Source organism: Haliaeetus albicilla, chromosome 6 (assembly GCF_947461875.1).
Source record: "Haliaeetus albicilla chromosome 6, bHalAlb1.1, whole genome shotgun sequence".
Lineage (NCBI taxonomy): Eukaryota > Metazoa > Chordata > Aves > Accipitriformes > Accipitridae > Haliaeetus > Haliaeetus albicilla.
The window spans coordinates 45,305,483-45,329,992 of record NC_091488.1 but is presented as its reverse complement, the minus strand read 5'-3'; the positions used below and the strand labels follow the sequence as shown (position 1 = coordinate 45,329,992).

Here is a 24,510-nt window from a genome sequence, read left to right as displayed (position 1 = left end):
TTTACAACTTGTCATGTGTATTTTTTTGCAGTCCGGCTGTTTCCCTCTGAAATCAGGTATAAAATATTCCTCCGATGTTTCATAAACTGTGTAACTTGGCAGATTTCTAACATGAACTGTGAGTTGGGCTGCTGTGATGAATGCCATGGGTGTCTGACAACTGAGGAGAGTGGGGTCTGTTTGTTTGTCTTCCCTGAAGTTATGAGCCTTTTCTCAGAAATACTTGGTCTTGTGGGGTGATGGGGAGGAGAGGAAGAGGAACTGTTCTGGAATGTTTTTGTATCGACTAGCGAGCAGTCTTGAAACAAACCGACCAGCCATCAAGAACTGTGTGCTTTGGGCTTTGTAGGTTCAGTATTTTAAAGTATTCGATTTAATTGCTAGCTATTGCAAATCTTGACAACAATCATTGAAAAACTATGGTCTGTACTTGTAAAAGTAACTGGTGTTCAGATGCAGCAAGTACTCTTCCATGCTGACTTTTCTCAGAAAGGTATTTAAGTAAAACTCGCATCTCTTCTTAACTATTCCAGTCCCTTCTGTTAAAGCCATTTTTTGTCTGTAGTTTCCTTCTGCTTCTCTCCTGCTTTGAAGTGCCATTTATGATGTGATAAAAGTTGCACTGTGGTACATTTTCTGGGGAAGAAGATATGTTACCTCAAATATCCCCTATTCTCTTCATATAAATATTCTATCTGCTTATTTAAGTTCCTCTAGAAACTGCTTTATCAGTAGATGGAGTTGCTGCAGTCATTAGGATACCATGCAAAAGCAAAGCTCAGGCTCTGAAACTTGACTGTGATCTTGAGCTGCTGCTACCAGCTGTCTCCCCTGACCTCTGCTGGAGGGCCTGGAAGGCACAGCTGGAGATGAACTGCTACCAGGAGTGCAACCTTCATCACTCTGCCCTCAGCAGCAGGGGCAGAAGCTGGAAAACTTTTGCTGTACTTAAACTGCTGCAGCTGTTCTCCAAACCACTCAGCTTTTATTGAGCTCTCATGGTTTTTTTTTTCCTTCCCCATGCTCATCCCAGTCACCTCTCTAATGGCCTGTACAGTTTTAGACAATTCAGTTATTACTCCCTTACAGGGAAACCAGCAGATAACCCCTGATCATTCATGTTGCCCTTTCCCAAAGCTTTGCTGGTTCTACTAACTAATATCTTAAGACAGGCAGTTCCGTTCCTCTCACTGTATGCAAAACTTGGTTATTTGTGGGGCCCTTACTGTATGCAAAACTTGGTTATTTGTGGGGCCCTTACTGTATGCAAAACTTGGTTATTTGTGGGGTCCTTACTGTGTGTTATTATCTTTTAGTTTTAACAGTTTGCTTTGTTGTTGTTGTTACTGAGATGATTATTTAAAGAACAGTTAAAATGCCACAATCAAATAAGTGAGTAGGTAAGTCATTCACTCCACATGAAAAACTGGGATTGTTGTTTTTTCCCCAGTGTGTACATCACTCTATTTACCTGTGCTGGATATAATTTGCTGTTACAGTGCCCAGTCACTCAGCATTAGAAGGGTCACCTGTTATTCCTCATTCTTATTATCTTGACTAACTTCCAGCAAATTTTTGCCTCAATACTTTCTTTTCTAAAATACTATTGAGCAGTAGAGACCCCAGCATGAATCTTTGACTCCCCTGTTGACCTCCCACTAGTGTGAAAACTGATCTTTCCTTCCATGCCCTGTGATGTCTGTCTTCTAATCAGCTGTCTGTCCCTGTGAGGATACTGTCCTCTGATCCTCTAGTAGACTAGATGACTTAAGAGCTGTTGGACAGGGATTGTTTATTTGAAGTCCTTTTGAATATCTACCAAACCAGTCTCTGTGAGCTGAGTGTTGTAATCTGTTCCTGGCAATACTTTTTCCCCTGTAGGGGTTCTCCAAATCTATTCAACCCATCTAGTCCAGTTGCGTTGTATGGGACATGACATTGTTGCTCACTGTTGCTTTTGTGCTTTTCTCTTGGCCACAAAGAGGCATCAGTCAAACCAGATGATGGAAAGGTCATAATTACTGGTTTATATTCACTACCAGAAACAGGCTACTGATATTCAACAATTTCCTATTATATATGATTTCACCAGTGTATTTTTGCCTCCTGCTGGATTTTTGCTACTGTATTTCCCATATACAAAACTGTATGAGTAGCTTGAAGATTCACAAGCTCAAACACTCCAGGACACAACAGGGTTGCAGCACGTAAACTTGGTTTTGCTGCTTTGGACAGGGGGTGCCTCTTTAGTGAAAATCTTCACTGAAAAAGTACACTACCCTTCTAAAAGGGCGGGGGGGGGGAGTAACTCAGTTTATATTGGAATAAATTGACAGAGCACAGGGATTTCAGATTTCATTTGTCTTCTCATTTGGTTGTGTCAGAACTAAACACAGAAACTTTAAAAGTGTGCTTACATTTATACTTTATCCTGTGAAGTTGCTATTTACAGTAACTTTAGAATTTTTCTGCAAAAACAGCTAGGGCCTTAAATTTCTTCACAGCTGGCAAATGGGTCTTCCACTTAACACCAGCTGCAAGATTATTTTGCAAGCAGCAGCTATTCAAAATGAAATGGTTTTTGTTGTTTTTTTGGTTTTTTTTACATCTAATTGCCACTATGACTCATTTCAGCAGCAGCAAAGTTCTTGGATGCTGCTTCAGAAACTTGTCCCTGCTCTGTATTATATAATATTTTAGAAGGGTATATGGACACAAGATGCTTTCTGGGGAGAAAGGCATCTGCGTTTTCCATAAAGCCTAAGCATCACAGCTCTACCTTTTTAGGTTGTCTCAGAAAGAAGAGGTTTGCAACTCCACTATTGCCTACAGATGAGCAGAGAGATGCAGTTTGTACTGGTAAGATGCAGTTTGTACTGGTAAGATGCAGTTTGTACTGGTAAGATGCATTTAAAAAGAGTTCCAGAAAATAACTTGCAGAACATCTGTGGAAGGAAAGGGTTGAGGCTGGAAATAGGACGCTACCTTATTATGACTAGGAATTGAATTGGAGAGGTGTTAGCAGGAATGACAAGCTGAGGTAGCGGGGAGTTGTTAATGATTCAGACTCCCCAATTTAGCGGAAGAAAGAACACTCTTCTTAAGCTCTGATTTAATTCACGAGGAGGATGGATGAAGGGTTTTTAAAATCCCAATTCCTCCCCACAACTTTGATTGCAGGGGAAGCGGGTCAGCAGTATTTCAGTGTATAAATGTTACGGCCTCCTTTTCGGAGCTAAACTCAACCTTTACCGGCAGCCGCTTGGCAGAGTTTTCCTCTTCAGTGCCGTCTCACTCCAGCCGCATTTCTGACAGAAAAATATTTTCACATCTGAAAAATAAACAAATAAATAAAGTCACACATGCCGTCGCTTTTTTTACCTGCCGGCTCAGTGGGGTCCCCCCTTCCCTTTCCCCTTCTCTTTCCCCTTCCCCTTCCCGAAGGGAAGAAGCGGGCGGCTTCCCGCCGGCCGGGGGAGAGGCGGTTTGAGCCGGCGCTGAGGTAACGGCGGCCGCCTTCCCCTTTAAGAAGTTCCGCCCGCCTCTCGCCCCTCCGTGCTCCCCTTCTCGCTCCTCTCATTGGCCGGCTGAGGTGCCGGTCTCCGGCAGTTCCTGTTTCGGCCACCTGAACTTGTTGACGGTTCGCACGCCCATCTCAACCTCCCTTGGCCTTTGATTGGGCCGCCCCGCCAATGTTTGTGGTGGCGATTGGCCCCCGCCCCGCTCCGCCCCGCCCCGTCGCGGCCAGCAACTCCCTCCCCCCCCTCCGCCCTTCTCGATTGGCTTGGAAACCTCGACCCGTGCGCTCGCATTGGCTGCTGCCGGCCGCGCGTGCGAGCAGCAGGGTGGGCTGCGCGGGAGCGGAGCGGGGCGGGGGGTGAGTGAAGCTGTGAGTGAAGGCAGCGGCGGAGCGCTGGGTGACACGGGGTGTCCGCCCGGAGGATGGTCCCCGCCGTGGGGCTGCCGCCTCTCGGCCCCCCCAGCCCTCCTGTGAGTGCCGGGCGTTACCGCGGGGGGCTCAGAGCGGGAGCTTGGTGAGGGGGAGGAGGAAGGGCGGGACGGGGGAACCGCCGACCGCCGCCTTCGGGCCTCCTCACCCGCCGGTCGGAGCACCGGGCTGGGCCGGTGGCCCCTTTGTCTGTCAGGAAATCTTTGTGTGGGCCCGACCCGGCCCGGGAAAGGACTTGGGAGCTGAAATAAGGCGAAGGGGAAGCGGTTGGAAGAGTGCGGGCGGCCCTTTTGTGGTGGGGGTTGCTCGCTGCCCACCCATCTTCCCGCCCCGGGTGTTCCTGCAGGCACCGCCGCCGTGGTGGCGGTGGTGATGATGGTGGTGGTGGTCGGGTCGTTGGGGGTTTTTTTTTGCTCCGGAGAAGTTTTGTTGCTTCGGTGGTGAGGGTTGGCAGCTTCCCCGCCCGGCGTGGATGGGGTCTGGAGGTGCTGGTGCGTGTGTGACCGGGGAAAGCGTAAAGGTGAAGGCGGTTTGGAGAGACGGGGTGTTTTTACCGTTTTGAAATCTTGGTGGTCTGAGGTCATTGGCCCTCAATCGACGTTCAGAAAGTTAGCTTCGGAGAGAGCAAAACGCGGGCACGGTTTCTCAACCGTAACATCTTTTCGGCGTAGTGCAGGATGGAGAATGTGCAGTGCATCACCTCTGTGTGCTCTCGTTGTGTGACATCTCGACCTGGAAGTTAGTCAGCTTCAGAGTACAGTGCAAAAGTCTAGCTTTTCTTATTTAGAATTCGGTCCCTGGAAACCTGATTTTTCCTGTTGGGTGTGTTTTCAGCTTGGTCTCCTAAGCAAAGGTGGCTTACGGACACACTCTGTCTATTCCAATCTTCACCTAGTAATTGTTGCTCTCTGGCCAATTTCAGTCAAATCTGCCAGCGACAGAAAGACACTGAAATCTTCAGTTTCATGGAAATCAACATCTGATAAATGCAGAAGATCACAATTATTGCTCACACCAAGGGCAGGGCACCTAGAATCCAGCTCCTTGTGACAGGCAGCGTGGGTGAACTGAGTCCCATCAGCATACACGTGGCTGAATACAGCCATAGCACACGATGTTATTTGTCCAGGAGAGTTTGCAGGGAAAAGGTGGAAGTAAGGCAAAGAAGAAGGGAATAGTGATGTGTTGAGTCACTGGCCATAAGCACATAGAAAATCACGCATCTTTATTTTTGCCTTTCACATAATAGCTTGGCCTTCTATTAGACTCCACCCAAACATACAATTATTAAATACTTTTAGCAGAGGTAGCTTAATGATTGCACAGCTAAGCATTCAGAAGTCAGGTAATGTAATAGCTTGGTTTGGAAGCATGATTTAAGCTTTGCTTTTTTATATACAATGCATTGGGACAATCTTATTTACATGATTACATTGTGTGGCACTTTAACAAACTGCAGAGTATTGTTTGTCAGTCATGAATTGTGTGCAGTAATCAGACAAATAGGAAGGAAGAAACTTCCTATGGGGAAATATTATTATAAGGATTTAGAATTTTTGATTTTAACTTTCAATTAGTGCCATAATAATAATTCATAGGTACATTTTGGGGTAAAATAGATTTGACAACTGAAAATACATTTGTCATTGAATGGGAAATAAGCCTAGAAAACGGTCATGTTGTGAGCATGATTTTGAGATGCATGTATTCAAAATAATGTATCGGGTATGTGAAGCAGTATGAGAATGTTGCAGACTTTGAAGTATTTGGATATTACTTATTCCCTTAGAGACTTACTTATTCCCTTAGGTTATGGACACATGGGAAGATTTTAATGGAGTAGGTGAAAAATGGTGGTGGATCCTGGAGGAGCCTGACAGCTGCAAAGCGATAATTAGGATGTAAGTGCTTGATAGTGGCTTTGCTGCTTTAATTCCTGGTTTTCCAAGTAGTGTTCCCAGGAGCTGACCAGGGACGGACTGAAGTGACTGTCACTCAAGTGGCGCCATGATGTGTGCCTGGCACGTGCCTGCTGTGTGTATCACAGACTCTACGTTTGTACCTGAAGTTTAGTCGTAGTCTGAAATTCCAAAGACATCTTATGAGAAAGAAGGCAAAAATTCAGTAAACGTGTTCCGCTTGCACCACTGGCCGAGCTACTCCAGCTGCTTTTCACCTTGTCTCTTCTTGGGTGAACATAGAGGATGCTTCCTTCTTTTTTAAAAGGGAGGAATTAAAGAGCTACTTTTATGTGGGTTGTTTTGGTGGTGGTGGTGGTTATTCCCCCCCACCCCGTATGCTGAAATCATAAGAACGCCTCCGGCTTCCAGATATTGAACTATAACGAATTAGGCGACAAAGAGATTTGGAATAGTTCCATTCCAAATATTCAAGCATGCTTTTAATTTGCAAAGTGCGTTGGCATAAGGTGTGTGACGTTGTAACCAATCATGTCCAGCTTGGATGTGAATTAATACCGTGTATGGGTTGAAGCTGGATACTGCACAGGGTAGAAGAAAGACATAAGTACATGAGGAAGTCAAGGGCTGGGACATGCTGGATTTGACAAGAACCGTTCTGTTGTTCAATTTTTGTACAGTAGTGCTTGCGTTTTTGTAATAAGTGTTTGGATCCAAGATAGCCTTAAAAATAACTTTGTAAATGACACGTGACTGGGGGGAGGTATAACTAGCGTAGCATTTAATACAAAGGGATGCTCAGTGAATCGTCGTTGTTTGCATCGTAAGAACTTGTAAAAAATATCACGAAGTCTATGCCACTTTGAAGGACAGTGAGTAAGCATCACAGCACATTGTTTCAGCTGAGACAGTTTTCAATTAAATAACAATATTGAACATTGGCCCTGATTATCAAAACGCCAGTGGTGTGCCTAGCTGTGTGTACAAACCAGGTGTTCAAGTGAAAATGGATATGTAAAACGTGTGCATGCATAGCATCTGACAGCTTTGATGTTCCTAATCGTTTCGTAATGGGTCTAGTTATAATTCTCAGGCTTCTGAAGAAGGGTTATACTTGTCTCCAGCCTGAAGGGCTGCTCACCCGTAGTATTGCCGGTCACTTCATAACTTAGTTCCTGTGCTAGCATTCTTCATCTCTGTCATGTTTGTGACTCCTTTATTCAAGTTACATCCCTCAGGAACATGTTCTCCTATTCTGAAGGGTATCAATCATAACGTGAGTGGTGTGTGTGTGTTCTGGAAAGTGGAGTGAAAACATCTCAGGTTGCATGGTTGAGCAGCAGGGCTTCCTTTGTTTCAGATTGCAGTAATACGTGTAAAGTCACAACTCCCTGATTAAGAAACGTTGTGCAGTGCCTGGTTTGTGTAATGCTAACCTAACTTGCTGGTTAAAATACAGTTCCAGCTTTTATATGTGCATATTGTGTGTCCAAAGTTTACCTTGATTTTACCTCACAAGTGTAGCACTGCTGTCCTGCTCTGAGTAAGCACAAAAGTGATTCTACTATGTGCACAGGATTGACAAATTTTGTGTAAACTCAGTTTGTTTGTAAACTCAGTTTGTTTCCTGTATGAAAAGCTATGGCATTAGGCTTTGAAAGTGAATGAGTTACGTCTGCAACCATGACATACGACAGCAATCTTTTACATCAGCCGTGCTGTGTGCCATTGTGATTCAGATAAGAACAAAGTACCAGACTGCTAAAAATGTTTCATGCTTCCTGTTAACAAGTGCCTTTCTGACCCAGTTACCTGCACTTCTGTCAGGTTAATAGACCGAGATGAAGACCATGAAGTGAGATCAATACCATCTAAAAGCACATCTCAGTCATGCCAGTACTCTGATACTAAAATGAGTTCTTTGTGGTCCATCTCTAGTGAGGCTGGAATGATCAGAGTATGTATGTATTAACTTTTAGGTCTAAATGCAGGTTTCTCAGATCTTGTGATCTGAAAGTCATTGTTGTGGTGGGCAGCGCCATGAGGAGATTATTGAACACATTGTTCTTTAGGCTGCTGATACTATTAAAAGCACTGTAAATGTATTATGGGAGGAGAGCTTAACTTTAAAGTTTTGTTTCTTCTGCGAATCACTGAAGATTAAAGTGAAAATAACGTTGTCCATTTGGGGTGTCTGCCTGCATCTGTAGTCTGTAATGAGTGGTTGGCTTCAGGGACGCTTAATTCATGCCAGCCTTCGACCTTTGAAGTTGGACTCTGCTTTGCTTTCATGCATCAGTGAAGTTGTTAGCTAGAAATTGATTGAACACAAATCTTGGATGGGATGGAAATTGCCTTTTGCTCTGTCCTACAGCCCTTCTTACTCATTTACTACAATGATAAAATGGTGCTAGCCCAACACTGAGCAACTCCAAATCAGCAACAAGAGAAGGAACACCAGTTCATTTTTTCACTATTGGAGGGTCCATGATATGCAGAGATGCTGCTTAAATATTATGTATCTGTAGTTTAAATACTTGATTCTTCTATGTAAGACTCTTGCTTGCTGTAAATTCTGAGGCTTCCTGTGTGGTTGGAGAAGTTTAACTAGTTTTGGCATCATCTCAGGTCATACTTCCACAAACATTAAGCCAGCACTGCCACTGCACGAAGCACCCTTGTACCAACATAAGCAGTTTCAGTGTACTTGTTTGGGAGTGGGGGATCTCTCTGTGATCCTTTTGCAGAGTAAATTTTAAGTTGAAGTAATGTTCTTGTCTGGCTTCCTGTGTGAGTGCCAGTGAAGTGGGAGAGAGTTGACATCTTTCAGCATTATTTTGGAGTAGGTGGGACAGTAGGGAAGGGTAACCATCTTACAGATTTTCCTATATTGCTATAAGGGCAATTTGTTAACTAAGGAAATGTAGGTAGCTAGTTTAGCATATGTTGCAGTGTAACTCATTGACTCTGTCAGCATTCAGATTTGATAAAGCAGTTAATACAAGCAAAAAAATTTCTTTTGCAGTGCATCAGGTTTCAACTGTTAGTTGCCTTTCAGAATGCTGTGTAGCTTACATCTCAACATAAGGAGAGCTGGGTTGAAAACAGGTTGAATGTCTTAATTTGTACTTAATGACTTATATCTGAAAAGATGAATTAAAAAAATTGTCACGTAAACTCTCTGGATGCCCTGCACATTTCAGTTCTAGGATATTTTGAGCTACTTGTTAGTTAGGGTCATAAGGAGAGAGCAGCAACTCAGTTTAGCATGTGTCTGTGTGTCTGGCGTAGCTATCAGAGAGTCACTTGATACCTCCTCAAGACCATACGCAGTTTTATAAACAGACTATGTGAGGATCCTTTGTAGTTGCAGAACAAAAAAGAGCTCAGGTTAAAACCAAAAGATGAAGCAGAGAATAGTATTCTGACCATGTCATTGTGGCCAAAATGAAAGCTTTTATGTTTTGATTCTAAATTGGTTATCAAGCCCTGTGATGAAGTACTGTTCTTTGAATAGAGATTTTACTTGGAGATAAGGTCATGTCAGAAAGCAGAATTAGACTGGCTCTTGATGAAGCTGTAGCTTCTACATTTGTCCAGTTGGTCTGTGGTGTTTCAAGTACAGCTTTTGTACGTGGATGGCTTCCTCAGTTCCAAATAATCATCTTGGTCCCAGTATTCAGAGATGACAATGACTTACATGTTACAGTTTTTTTCAGGAAAAATAAATTATTTATTTTTTAGGCAATGTGCTGCCAGCAAGGTTTGGCTCACCAACCGATGTTCTTGCACCGGAGTGGTAGCACGCTTAGCCTCAGCCACGGTATGGGCAATCTTTTTCCTCTAATAGACCTTATAGCAGCCTTCCAGCACCTAAAGGGGGTCTACGAGAAACCTGGAGAGGGACTTTTACAAGGGCATGTAGTGATAGGACAAGGGGTAATGGCTTTAAATGGAAAGAGGGTAGATTTAGATTAGATGTAAGGAAGAAGTTCTTTACTGTGAGGGTGGTGAGGCACTGGAACAGGTTGCCCAGAGAAGTTGTGGATTCCCCATCCCTGGCAGTGTTCAAGGCCAGGTTGGATGGGGCTTTGAGCAACCTGGTCTAGTGGAAGGTGTCCCTGCCCATGGCAGGGGGGTTGGAACGAGGTGATCTTTAAGGTCCCTTCCAACCCAAACCATTCTATGATTCTACAGGTAGCCTAACCCACATAGAGATGACAACCTGTTTATAGGAGGCAGTTGTCTGCAGTCCCCTTTGTATCCTCTTAGCTTTCATCATCAGAACAGACTTCTTGGCTCCTTTGTCAAGCATAACATAATTAGATATGTATCTTCTATTTGAAAATAATTTTCTATTTTGAAGTGTACTGCAGATCACTGGGCATTGAAAACCAGGGAGATGAGCACTGTCTTGCAACTTAGAGACGTTCCTCGTACTTTCTCACTTCCTTCATGAAATTGGTATGTGGTAACTTGTGAATCTCAACAAAATACATGAAGAGCATGGGGATTGTGAGGATTTCCCTGGTCGTTGCTTTCCGATTTCCTAATGAAAACAGTAATGCTCCCCTTATTTTGATCTGAAGTCGCTGAGGACACTCTTTGGGGTGACAGCTCTGGTCTGGTGATTCTAGCTTGTGGACTGATTGTGTAGTTACAGCACTTCACCTCCGAAATGCCTGCTTCCACTTAACGATTCATCCAGACCACAGGAGATAGTTCGCGTAGGCATCTTCCTTTACTAGGCACTGTGTGCCACTTCAGTCTGTAGTACCAAGGTTGTCTGCACAATGTGTGAGGGTGGCAGCAGCTCACATCTGGATGCAAAATGTCCAGGCATACCTGTCCTTAAATAGTTTTCAGAACATCATCAGCAAGTAAGAGACTTGGTTCAGTAGACATGATCTCTCTCTCTCTCTGCCCCTCCTCTAAGATTTAAAAATAAATGAGGCCGTACTAACCTAGGAAGATTTGAGGGGCAACAGCGGTAGAGCAAGAAGAATAAACATGAGAGGTGGATCTTTAGGTGATTAATAGGGAAGTTTCTTTTTTTTCCTGAAGTTTCTTAAACAGATCTGGTCAGGATTTCTCAAAATGACCCTACAACTATGCTGTCCTGAAACTGCATGTTAGTAAAAGGTCACAAGCAATTATGTCTTTAATATTACAAAAATTATAAATGAAAACAAAAATTAATGTAGATATGAGGGAATATCACTTGAGTGGTGACCCTGCTTCTTCCTCCAATGCTGTTATTAAAAAAAAAAAAAAAAAAAGGAAGTTTTCTTTCTAGTTCTCTTGCATGTTCTTGTATAATAGCCTTACTGAAACTTTATTGCTTTAAGTCAGCAGGAGGAAAAATACCGATGTATTTGAGCTTAGGTAGTATAAACAAAAGAGGTAAAGAAAAAAACTCTAAAAGCAGTGAAGTTGTTTTCCATCTGTTGTTATTTGCAGAATAAAAAGAAGTGGCTTGTGTAACAAGTTTTAGCTTATTGGCATTGGGTTTTCTTTTCTTAACTTTTGCAGAAGCTCTGGGAACAGCCTGGCTGCCCTAGGAAACCGTCAGCTGGTTTGCATCGGGAATGTGTATTCTGTGAAAAGCCAAGGTAGCTCTCTCCTGCCCTTTTATCCCTCGTACATCTTCCTTGGCAAAAGGTGGTGTATGTTGTGACCAGTCTGACGCCAGCTGGTCAGCCAGCGCATACCTGCTACTGAGCTGGGTATCCTGACGCTTACCTGCGGTGTCAGCACTTCTCCTTCTCTGCTCAGTCTCAGGTTTTTGTAAACATCTGGGAACTTCGTGTCTTTTGAGAGGTTTCATTTAGTTTGGTCGGTGGGCCCAGCTGTTATTGTGAGTGGGTGGATAAAGAGACACGGTGCAGTAACAAGGAAACCTTGGTTTCTTCAGAAACCAAACTGAAAGATATCAAAGGGATTTTTACTCTTACCAGGAAAAACAGTCCTTTTCAACTTCCTGTACAGTCATCTTAACAGGTTACTTCTGTAGGCAAAAGTAGTTGGTATACATAGGTAACAATCACAAAGGTAAGCTTTTGAGTTTCGTTTCCTGCAATCATTTTATTGGGTAAATGCAAAACTAGAATAGAATTGTTTCAAGGGAGAATAAAGAAAGGGCAGTAAATTGTGTCTTTTTATCTCAAGGGCACCTTGCTTGTGATTAAAAGCTTGGATTAAGTCCCTGGTTGAAGCTAGCCTTGTTGTAAAACATGCATGGAAGACTGCAAAAAGAGAGCTCCAGCAATCACTTGAATGAAGAGGACACTGTCTTGCAGGAAAAAAAAATACAGCATTTGAGTAGTTATTATCTATGCCTTGGAATTGATATTAGCTGTAAATCACAGCTAACTACATGAGGTGTACAAAACTAGTAAGAAATGTAAGATTGTAGCAATGTAACTGCCTAAGCTTGCTGAAGTATTTTAAGAAAAAGAAAGATTTGGACTGCTGGTAGTTTTACAGAATATGTGTAGCTGCATATTAAAAAGATTCTTTCTGCCTCATGCAGAAGAATAGAATACCTTTACTAATTTGAGGAAGATTGTTTTGTACAGCCAAAGATAACAGATTGGAAGAATTATTTTCTTTTTCAAAATGAGTATTAAGTTGGGAAACACTTCCTAAATAAAGAGTGAAAACTTAATGTCAAATAAAATAATCCAAACTAACTTTTTCTTAGAAAGTTAAATCTGCTGAGTGCATATGTTTTGAAGAAAAGGTTTCATAAAATAAGTTGCTGAATAATAGCTGCAAAGATGGGTGGTAGACAAGAAGACATTTTGAAACAACTTGGTTTTGAGTTTTCTACCCTACTTTTTTAGAACTATAGAGGAGATTAAATTATGTTAAACTTAAGTCTTTAGAACACAAAATATCTTTTCATTTTTGGGGATGACATTGCATTTAAATTAAAATCGGTATTTTGGGTTGACACTGTAAGAGCTATAAACTACATAAACCTTGAGGGAACCTTGGTACTAAATAAATATAAATGTTGAATTGCTTCTCCTTCATCTGGCTAAAGAATTTGGAATTTGCTACATTCTCTCTGCAGAAGATATTCAGCTGAGTCAAGTGTGTGTATTTCGTGAGTGAACTTAAAATACATTTGCCCCTGAGCTTATAAAGCAAATACATGTCTTCTGCTTTAAAGAATCGGTGAAAGAATCTCTCCTTGAAAAGTATTACTTGACATGGAAGAGGTAAAGAGAAACCCATTGTTAAAGCTCTGGTGATACCACAGCTGCAAGGAAGAAATGGAGACTGTAAACATTGTTCCTCAGCCCGCAGAAGTGTCCACCTAGGCAGGTTTTTGGGTTTTGGTTTTTTTCATTCACAGAACCCCTATTTTCAGCAGCACTCAAGAATACCACCTCCCTTGTATTGCCAGCTCTAACTGTTTTGGGATGTATCAAGTAAAATGCAAAGGTTTTGTCCTTACGGAATAAGAATAGGAAAAAACACGGCTTCGGTTCACCATGTTTCTTGCAGTACAATCTATCAGTAGAAACCCCAGAGTTGTATACAAGTGCTGTTTAACAAACTCAAGCACCTCTTTTCAGTTAGAAAACCAGAACTTGAAATTAACTGGTTAATTAGATGAAGTGTACAACCTTGCTTTTCCTTATTGGTCCCACAAAACTTCTTTGAAACTTTTGGGGAAACATTGGTTGAATGGTAAACTTTGATAAACTTGACTTAAAGTAATTCCACAGTAAAGCAAAGTTAGAATAATATTCATTGCATTCCTATGCCCTGCCTTCTGTATGAAATGGGCTGTATATCCCAGTAGAGCTGAAGCATATGCAATACAAACTTAAAGCTGTTTACGTTTGTGAGGTTTATACGCTCAATGTGGTAGCATCAGGCTTGAAATGTGCAGGGAATGCATCACTTGGAAGAAGCTTAGTGACATCATTAAAAACAAAAAAAGAGCAGGGGCAGAAGAAAGAAATGGGGAGTCTTTGACACGTTGTAATAAAGACTTTCCATTTTCTCAGGATCAAAAACTGGTTAGAAGCTGTATTAATAAATTTCAGCACAAACTTCCACTAAGGCCTTGCCTATCTTCCCAAATACCATATACAATGTATTGCTGAATCATTTAAGGCATCTGCTCAGGAGGAAGAAATAAGACAATTGGAAAATTGCACAGATTGTGACTTTGGGAGACAGGGATGCTGCTATCGGGAATAAGAATTTTGCTGAGGGGACGTGGACCCTGGGCAGAAGAAGCTTGAATATAGGAGTACGGAGAGCCCGTGTTGGGAGGGAGAAATGGGTGCTCTGACTCGGGGCAGGGGGAAGATGGGATTGTGGATGTGACCCAGACTGTGCAGGGAGAAGCAGATGGAGTCAGAACAGCTGGGTCTGTGCTAGGGGAAGGTTATTTGTGGGTGGGTGCTGCTTTACACCCTTTACCTTCACACAGTTGTGCTTTATCTGTAGCCTTGCATGATAGCTGGCCATCTAAATTCACATTAATGCTTTCTGTATTAAATACATTGTAATACAGAAATACTCCTTTGGTTCTGAAACTGTATAAATTTGCAAGATTAAAAAAATATGGTTGCTTGGTGAATGCATTAGTCTTTCAAAAATGCTAAGTTCATCAAAATTATGACCTCTTTAATCTTTTTGCTCTGATTGCTAGCATACTTGCTGTGGTCTAGTAATGCCCAATAACAGGTACATCAACTCTGTCCTTACAGATGGTGCAGAAAAGCCAAGAAACAGGGTACGTGACTGCCACACGATGCAATCCAGCATCTTCCTTTTTCTATGCATGACGTTTGTGAGCTTTGCTGTAGCAGAACTATGTCCACATACTCTGTGCTCACATCCTTACTTCACTAAACAGAAAAAGTACTGTATACGCTAAATTAAAGGACACCCTGAATAGCTATTTTACCTGATACACAAGGTATTGTCTTAATGATGGATATATGAGAGCGTAGCGTTACCGGCTAGCTGCTCTGCTTCTCCTGTCTTTGCTGGTAGCCTTAATGGATATAGATTCTGCTGGGCTGCTTTGACACAACTGAAAAAAACCCACTGAAACAAGGTGTGCTGACCTCAGTCTCTCAATCTATGTGTGAGCATCTCTCTGGCTGCCAATAGTGTAAAAGATGGCTGGGCTCTAACCAGATTTCCTTTTTTTTTTTTTTTTTTTTTTTTTTTTTAACTAATCAGAATCGCATGCCTGCTAAACTCTCCCAGCTAGCCCCTTCATCATCACCTGATACAATGAATGCATCTAGAGTAAGTGAGTAAGTACTACTGACCATCACCAGCTACACACAGGAGGGATAAGTTATAGTTATATTTGTTATATTTGGGTGGAAAACTGGCTTTCCTGGCTTTCAGAGTTGTGGATGTTCGCTAACTTGCGGGACCTGAGATACCAACTGGACTAGTCTTACTACGTATAAACAAAAATAAAATTGTTAGCGAATTAAGCAAAATGGATTTAAAGGAGAAGGAATCTGTTTTTCAGATGAAGTAACACAACGTAATTTGTAATAGAATGAATGAAAGGGCTGAAGTTGCACCACTACTTTCTCCCACAGTAAAGGACTCCGTTCACTCTGTCAGGTTTTTTCATAACTTATGCAGAGCATGGTCAGTGAGAATGGAGAAAGCAAAACCTGTGGAGAAATATAAATACAAAGCGATGCTAGGGAAATCTTTGGAGATTGTGTTTTAGGTAGGCTGTATGTAACGCCCAGTGGAGCGGTGGAATTCTGTAACTTGTCTTGGGGGATTGCGTCTAATTTTGTGATGGTGTGAACACTGTTGTGTAGGTGGAGGTGTTGAATTAGGTTCCTGAAAACTTCAGGCACTTCAAGTTCCCCAAGCTGGATCTATTTGCAGGATATTGCCTGTTTGCTTTACTTCATGGTTTGCCAACATTTCCTGTGCCTTCACAGGAATAGGTAAAGTACTTAAAGAAGGGGTAGAGTGGTCAACAGCATCAGCCCTAATGTTTCTCCTCAGTTAATCTTTACTGAATGAGAGTGCTACGTTCAATTAACCTTTTAGAGTATAAAGACTGGCGAATGGCATCCCAGTTCTGTTCTGGCACAATAAAGATTATTTCTGTTAACTTTACGCACACATACGCACAGGCACGTGCACGTGCAGCCCTTTCCGATGTGTATGCTTCAGTGCTTTGGGAAGCTCTATAGATGGCTGGCTTTCTGGTTCATAATGATTTTTTTTTTTTCCGTTTTTTTTGATGTTAGTGTCAGTAACAGTAGGCTCAGTTTACATTAACAACTGCTTGGTGTTGAAAGTTATATTAAAAGCCACCCCCACTTCCTTACAGTACAAACAAACAAACAAAAAAATACCCTAAAGATACGAAGCCTGTTAAAAGAAGCCGATGAGCTTTCCAGGAGGAGCCAGGGAGAGGTGAAGCCACGAGGAGTCTGAGGGCCCATGGGAAGAGTTGGAACAACAGGTTGGTTGGTGAGAGAATGAGCAGAAGCATGAAACTAAATACAGAGCTCAGCCTTATCAAAAAACAGATTTTTATTTTTTCCTGTTGTCATCTACAGTATACTTCATGTTACTTGCTCTCTAAAATTCATTCCTCTGGTAGATACACATTTGACCATCATTGACTTAATCTCATCTTTTATTTATTTTTTTGTAATGTTTTTGTTTGTCTAAATACAGGCTACTGATGTGTTCAAGCTGAGGACAAGTGAGGTGCAATTTATTAGGCTGTTGTGTATAACTATTTCATAACTTTATTTTTAACTGAATTTTATATATCTGAGAGCATAGGGTGTCACTTTTAGCCATTTTAAGCTGTACATTAATTCCATAGCAAGTTCTGTAATTTGCTACATTAATAGCACTCTAAATTTGTATTTAATAAAATGTCCTCATTGTAGCTTGTATTTTGTTTAGTATTCATGATTTATGTAGAACTGGGAATTGAATGCATATTCAGTTAGGAAGGGCTGATGAAAGAGAGTTCAGCTGTACCTCCTCCCATTCAAAAAACAATCATATACTCTAATTTTCTTTCTTGCTCCCTTAAAGTAGTTGGGATTATACCTGGTTTTATATTTAAAGTACTTGAGGAAATGGAAACCTATTTGTCATAGGCAGCAGGGGTTCACAAAGCACCCTGATAGGTAACATACTTCATTTTTAATGCTCATATGACCAGCTGCTCTACATCAAGGTGATGGACTTGTGCGTACATCGTAGTGTGGCCCTGTTCTTGTGGTCAAAGGCAGAACAATGTAATGAATGTCGTGTGCTAAGAATTCAGAAGAGTGCAGGAGTTGTTAATTCCTTCCACAATTTTCTTCAGGCTCTCTTCTCCGAAACCATGCCAGAGATGACAGAAAATGAGACACCTACTAAGAAGCAACATCGGTGAGTTTCTGTGGGAAAATGACTATTTTGTGGTTCCGTAGTCTGCAGTCATGTCGCAGTTATGAAGTTTCTAGCTAAAAGTTTGGCAGTAACGGTATTGACAAGAAGTTCTGAGAGTTGACCAGGGTTGATCCAAAAGTTAGGGAACTATGGCTGCAAAACTCCCTTTCTCTCTTTCCCTGTCTATGCCAAATTATTTGTCGAAGACATGTCTACCTGGGCCACCTGGGCAACGGAGATGCTTTGATTATTACACCGACTACTCTAATGTGTATAAAACTGTGTCACCACCTCGGTTAGAGTGCAGCCTGTGTTATTGCGGAGACTCCCGGTAGATATTGGGGGGTCACTATACTCACTTTGACAGAGTAATTTAAATCTCTTCCTCAACTCCCAGTGGAATCTGGATCTTAAAATCTGGAATCTCTGCTGGAGCTCAAAATACATTTTGAGGTTGAACAGCAACACTATGACCAAAATTTGTAACAAAGTGACTCAGAGCTCATTACAACTTTTCCAGGTTTTCATTCCTTTGTAGTAGCATGTTGATCTAATGCCTGATTGGTAGGGGAATCATTCAGTCCCTAGTTAAATACAGCTTTCATCTTATGGCTAGGTGGCCATGTAGGATATGATTTATGATAAGAAAAGCTCAGAGAGAGCATTGATTTGTCCTACAGAATTTTTTTCAGTCTTCATGGATTTTGTGACTCTTTCTTACCTCACTAGTAGAGTGTTTTGGATTCTGTATTGGTAATGGGAATCAAAGTGCAGCTGGGTCTCTCCAGCCCTTATATTCTTGTGCATATTTAGGATATATGATCAATTCTGACTGGCAGAAGATTGTTTAGGGTGTAAGTGTGAGAACTGTTGTTTACTGTAAAATAAGAAACCATTTTAAATGATAGTTTACATGCATTCCTGTTCTGGTGGCACAAGTTTTCAGTGAACAGAAGATTCATCACTTCTTGAATAGTTGTAGAATAGATGTGCAGGCTTCAGTTAGCATTTGTTTGACTTGAAGATGTTAATCTTTAGGTATTATTTTTTAGCAAATGTCTCCAAAGGTCTGACCATCTGCAGTAACATTACTCTCTTGTAATTGTCATCTAAGTTACTCTAGATGCAGACTACTTCTGGTGAGTTACCAGAAATAAATGTGTATCAACACAAAGCATAAAGGATACATGCCCCATAGTAATCACACGTCATCCACATGTATCTTGCCCACATGTATCTTGCGTTCTCACTTCAGATCCCTTGTTACATCTGGACTGTGCTGTAACAGTGGGAAAGGAGAGCAGAAGATGCTACTCTGCTTTTTGCATACTCTAGCCAAATGCCTAGACTGAGAGTGCGTTGCTGGACAGAAATATTTTGAAGGATTTCCACCCCCCCACACCCCGGAGTATTTCTTTTTCCAGAAAACATGTGCTTTGCTTTACTGTACTTCCTGAAAGTATTTGGCTTACTGCATGTATACAGTACATCTGATTTATATATGTAGAGTATACATTTGGGATTTATTGACTTCCAGCAAAGCAATTTGAGTCATTGCACAATGATTCTGACCTGGTTGTCATCAGTCCAGAAATCCCGGGTGAACATCTGAAAACAAAGACAACCCCCACATGCCCAAATTATACCTAGACAAAATTTTGAGGCAGTAAAGAACAACAACTGCAGAAGAATGGTAATTCTGTTTTCTTACACAAAGGAAGCATGTTTGATACCAGAAGGTATGGTGTTTGAAGGTAACGTGTCTGGAAAAATCAATTTGCATGGTAACATTTTCTCCTGTTTCATTAATCCAGTGAATGTAAAAGCAACATTTCAAACAAAGGCTTAACTACTTTGTTGGTCAGAAATGGAACTAACTTTTTTTAATATTTGGCCTTATTGAACACTGGGAATAGTGTAATAGTTGTCGCTGAACACAAACATAAAAATCCAGCTCTGCCTTATAAATACGTAACAATAATCAAATGGAGTATTATGCTGTGCCTTGTTACACTGAAATTGATTTAAGTCTGAACACAAATGGATTTTTGTTAGAAACTATTTAATACCAATGTCTAAGACTAGTCCTTGTGAGTGTGCCTTCTACTATGTTCTTGTTCACAGAGCAGAATATAATATTTAGTATTTTTAGCTGTAATGGAAAATAAAAGAAATATTTGTTTGTATGCAGATTTTTTTCCTTCTGTTTCACATCACTGTTTTCCCTTTACGCTTCACAGAAAGAAAAACCGGGAGACACATAATGCAGGTAGGAACATTATGCTTTGTTGTTCGGTCTGGAAATAAGCACAGATGCTTTGAACTAGTAAAATGTATTTTGCATGGAGAAGGTTGCTCTGTAGGAATTTACTACACTTTAAAAACCTCAGCCTACCAAACACCTTTCTGTGACCTTGTATAGAATATCTGTGCAGAAGGGCTTCTTGATTGTTTCTAGTTTACTGTTTTTCACAGTACAAGATTACAGAGCTTTAGAGGTTCCCTGGATTAGAAATATTCCTGTAGCTTGTCCCTGAGGCACCCACCTGGATGTTGGCATCCCAGAAATCCTGTGCAAATACCGGCTGTATGTTGCGGGAGTTGCATCCCTCGGGCAGCGACTAGTGTCTAGCTCCAATGGCATCTTCTACAAGTAGCAGCAGAAAGATGGACCGGGGAAGAGTCTGACAGGTTTTTGGCCTGGTTTATCCTAAGAAATTGATTCCAGTTCTTTTATTAAACAGCACTATTGTGTGGTCCTCACAAACTCAACTGGAAAAAAACACTGAGTAGTTTCCATGTGAAGGCTGTGGAATATAGTGCTTGTCAGGCTGTGCACAGGTTGTGGCCAATTTCTTAAGGATTAAGAAGTATCAGGAAATAGTCTTACCAAGTTTACTGCTAAGATTGCCGCAGTTCCTGTTTTACATGCACATAGCTTTCCAAAGTCTTCATCTACTGGGCTGAACTCTGCAAGATGTGGGGACAAGCTCCCTGCAGCCCTGTAGCTTGCTTAGTCATTAATATCTGACAAGCTGAGTAGAGCGTGGAAAATCTTATCAAAACAAAGGAATAGCACTACACTAACTGTAATAACCACTGTGATACCTGTAGGTATTAGTAAGATACATAAAAAAGTAAGTCCCAAGGATCACGTGTTTTAAAGTTTATACAGCTGCTCTGATTTATATGGTAAATTTCTTGCAGAAGAGACTTCGTCTTGCTGTGTTTAGTGTATTTAGGCCTGTCTCTGTCAACACCACCAGTCTGTCCTGAAATACAAAAAATAATTTAGTAGTTTGAGAAATGTAGATTGAAGTGACAGACTACTGAAATAAAATTCCTTACATTAAATCCGTATATCCTTTGTAAAGGAGCACAATCACCTGCGGATCACTGTGTGTTTCTGTGTGCCACCAAAAGCAGCCCAGCTGCGCAAACCACTCAGCACAATGAACAAACAATACGTTGATTTGAATCTTGACAAAGCCACAACAGAATTTTTTTTTCAGGCTCTTTGGGAAAAAGGCATTTAATAGTTTTAGTTTGCATAGAACACCAAAACATTTCAGTCAAAAAAATAGCTACATGAGAGTGAACTATTTTTGAAAGAAGCTGACTGGTGGGTGGAAAACAGAGATCAATACTGTCTGAAAAAAACATGTCCAAAGGTATTTACACTGCTAGACTTGTAGTGTAGACCCTTTGTGCCAATGTTTAGGCCTCATGAAGAGGTAAATGATGTCACTAGAGGACTGTAAATGAAGCATTTTCTGACCTTCTCCAAAATAGGTAATTCACTGGAAATACTGTTCATTCAATATTTTCTTTACTCCCAGTCATAATTAGACCTTGTGGAACAGTTACACCTTTGAACATAAAAAAGTGTAACCAATAGTCCATATACCTAGAGCTTCAGCTATATTCAGTGTTGGCTGCTCCACCAATATAAATTGAAAATTAAGAATGAAAACTGGTAAAATCTAATTTATTTCTCTTTTGGTAAGAAACTTGACATTAGTATTTAAGAGATACATATTTTCTTCCCAAATCTGAAACTGACTCTTTCCGTAATCTTGGTTCATTGCTTTCTGTATGCCTAAATTTAATCAATCTGCCTTGTGAAGAGAGTGTCATAAAACTCAGCTAAAAAGCATTATCAAAACACAAATTCTGAGTTGCAGTAACTCCTCTTTTCCACAAAGGGGTCCAGAACACCCCCACCTTTTAAAGATATCGCTGTGTATGTTACAGCTCTTGGTTCTACTGAGTATTAATTCAGTAACTCAGGTTTACTTTAGAGGAATTTTTTCCTCTCTCAAGTTACTAAAGGATCCAATACGTCATGAAATAATGTCTTTATAAGCCCTTACATTGGTACTAGTTGTGCTGTTGTTGTGCTGACTTGCCCAACCAGACGACACACCACATATTATTTTTGCTTAGTGGAGAGACATCGAAAGAAGAAGATTAATGCTGGGATAAACAGAATTGGAGAACTCATTCCCTGCTCTCCGGCACTTAAGCAGGTGAGTGTCTATTCAGAGGTTCATACAAGTTTCCTATAAAATGCTTGTGTGTTTGCTTGTCTGTAGAAGTATAAATACTTATTTTGCTATTTGTTTTAGGAAGAAGGCAGAACTGTCTGAATTAATATGCTTGAAAGTATTACTAGTTATTAGTATTTTAAAAATTATTTGTAATAGAATTTTTCTTTTTGGAAGTGCAGGGCCACATGAATGTAATTACACAGATTTTGAGCTTTTTATCTGAAAGTGTGGCATATGACTGCTAAAGGAATGAAATGGTACGAGTCGGACATGTGACTGATTTTCTCCTCGATTCACACATACAGTATTTTTGAGCAGGTATAAGCTAGACTAATTTGCTCATAGCAATTTGGTCAGCTTGCTGGTGTTTGCCTGTGCGTTTGACTCACAGCTTCCTAAAGTTGTCGTTAGGGTGCCTGAACGTTCGTAACAACAGAAGGTAAAAATCCTGTCTCGGCTGCTGCCTGCCCTGTTGCATTGAGCAGATGGATAGCTGTTCACCCTCTCCTCTGTAGGAGGGGTGGCAGGCTAGGCAGAATTAGGTTGGATCTGGCCAGTGGGTTGCTGGTTACGTCGTGCAACTCCTGTTTGTCAAATCATTTTCTACTGATGCTGTTTAATGTAGTCTGTATGACGCCTGAGTGGGGAAAGCTATGGGTTAAGCAAGATCATTCTTCAGGTCATTCTCCAATCCCTTCTCAGCCCTTTGCTGGTGATCACTTAATGTCCTAAAGATGCAAATAAAATTGCATGCGTGCTTATTTTTGTCATCTTTCGCATAATGGGATGAAAGCAAGTCAGAAAGTGAAATAATAATAGTAATTTAAGACACTCTCCTTGTGAAATATGAAGCAAGACAAATGGTTTGAAGTTGATGCACAGAAGCATCTTTTTCAAGACAGGGCAATCTACCGCAGAGGCTGCTCCTACAGAACAGTAGAAGAAGAAATTAGGAAGTGAACAAGGGGTTTTGCAGGCAGAATAGGCACAGTTTCATAAAAGGAAGATGGTGGAGGGGTTATGGCATATTTTCTCTTCCCATATTCTCCAGCATGTTACTTTCAAAATTATGCATACACCTCCCTGGATAATTGTTCCATGTTTGTTTCTTTCCTAATAAAATATTTACAAGGCAGTATCCTGGAGGTTTCATGTGATGTATATGTTTATTAGGCTGCTCAGCAAGAAATTATGCTTGCTGTTCGGGTTCCATGGCCTTAGTATCTAGCTTCAGGCATCGGAAAATGTCAGTTGCAGCACTGAAAATGTTATTCTGTAAAAACTCGTGGCATTTTAGGGTCAATATCACTCATGAAACCTGTGGTTCATCTAAAAAAAAACCTAAAAAACCTACACACACAAAAAAACCAAACCAAAACAAAAAAACCCCCACCCAACAATATTCAGAGAATCATTTGGGTTAGCACATTTTTAAGGTAGAGACCTCTTGGAGCAAGTGCAATCTCATCATTAATGGATCTACCAATGATAGACCTTTCTCCTAATTTTATATATATGTTTTCTTTTAAAGAGCAAGAACATGATCCTGGATCAGGCCTTTAAGTATATAACAGAAATGAAAAGACAGAATGATGAACTCCTGTTAAATGGAGGGAACAATGAACAGGGTAAGTACAGATGCTGCTGGAGGCTCTAGAATTTCTGTCACTCACTTCCACTGCGTCTGTTAGTACTGACTGACAACAAAGCCTGGATTGACAAACTTGGGAATCCCAAAACATTATGCACATACAGGAAAAATAGAGCTGCTTATATTGAAACAAGAAGCCAAGAGAATGCCCAAGTGTTCTTGCACATAGTTATGAGATAATGAAGCAATCGCATTGTGATGCAAAGTAATTACAGAGCTTATAGGTGATGCAACACAATTTAATAGATTCCGTCCTGATTTATTCTACTGTAGTGACCAGAATGATTTCTGACAAACTTCAGTGTTCAATTTTTTTCATTGAAAACACAGAGTTTCCTTCATGCATAGAGCTTTTTTTTTCCTTTCAAATGCTGCAGTGATAACAGCCTATTTTATAAAAATATAATGCATCATATAAGGTCTTCTTGAACAGATGCGTAAAAATACAGTGATGGAGGTATGACAGAAATACTCTCAGAGCTAATGTTGCGGTTTGTGATTTTTATTTCTACCCATAGAATGGAATTCTAAATAGTTTATTTTTATCTTGTTGATGTAATTGGGTTTGAAAAACCTAGGTGATTTTCCTAGTTAGGTGAGCAGTCTCCAAGTGTATTGCCATTTTTTATGGCTTTACATAAGTGCTTTGTATTTAATTTTGCATATCATTTTTAGATGTAATGAAACTTAATTGTCCTGGAAAGCCATGAGATTATCAATTAAATAAAAACAGTTTTAGTCTTTGCAAAGGAGCAGGGGAAAGAAAAAGATAAATTAATGTGCTTGTATTTCCTCCGGTAATTAAACAGTTTGATTGGTGTTCAGTTTCATCTAAGTTAGTCCTGATGTTATTTCTAACTAAATAATTTGACATATCCTGCTTTTGGTAACAGAATAGTCTGTGAAGTTCATTCACTTTCCTGCTCAGTAGAGAGCCTTATCAGGAGGAGAGTCTTCAGTTATGTTATGTTAACCATTTTAGGAGAGCATACATTATTAACAATTTATTTCAATACTGCATAG

The 24,510-nt window shown here is 40.7% G+C and overlaps 1 protein-coding gene across 8 annotated transcripts in view; it reads left to right on the top strand.

The window, feature by feature from the left end:
* Positions 1-3,872: 3,872 nt before the first annotated feature.
* USF3 (upstream transcription factor family member 3) overlaps positions 3,873-24,510 on the top strand; it is a 34,763-nt gene continuing 14,125 nt past the window's right edge. For 5 of the 8 annotated variants that reach the window (XR_011325156.1, XR_011325154.1, XR_011325155.1 and 2 more), the window contains exons 1-5: positions 3,882-3,990; positions 17,222-17,286; positions 19,527-19,555; positions 21,733-21,815; positions 23,368-23,464. Coding sequence is in view for 4 of the 8 variants with exons in the window: in XM_069785896.1 (XP_069641997.1) it covers positions 3,943-3,990; positions 17,222-17,286; positions 19,527-19,555; positions 21,733-21,815; positions 23,368-23,464 (322 nt within the window). In the remaining 4 variants the exon portion in view is untranslated. Of the gene's footprint in view, positions 3,991-16,219; positions 16,355-17,221; positions 17,287-19,526; positions 19,556-21,703; positions 21,816-23,367; positions 23,465-24,510 lie in introns of all 8 variants that reach the window. The other 3 variants (XM_069785898.1, XM_069785899.1, XM_069785897.1) reach the window with 3 other exon arrangements.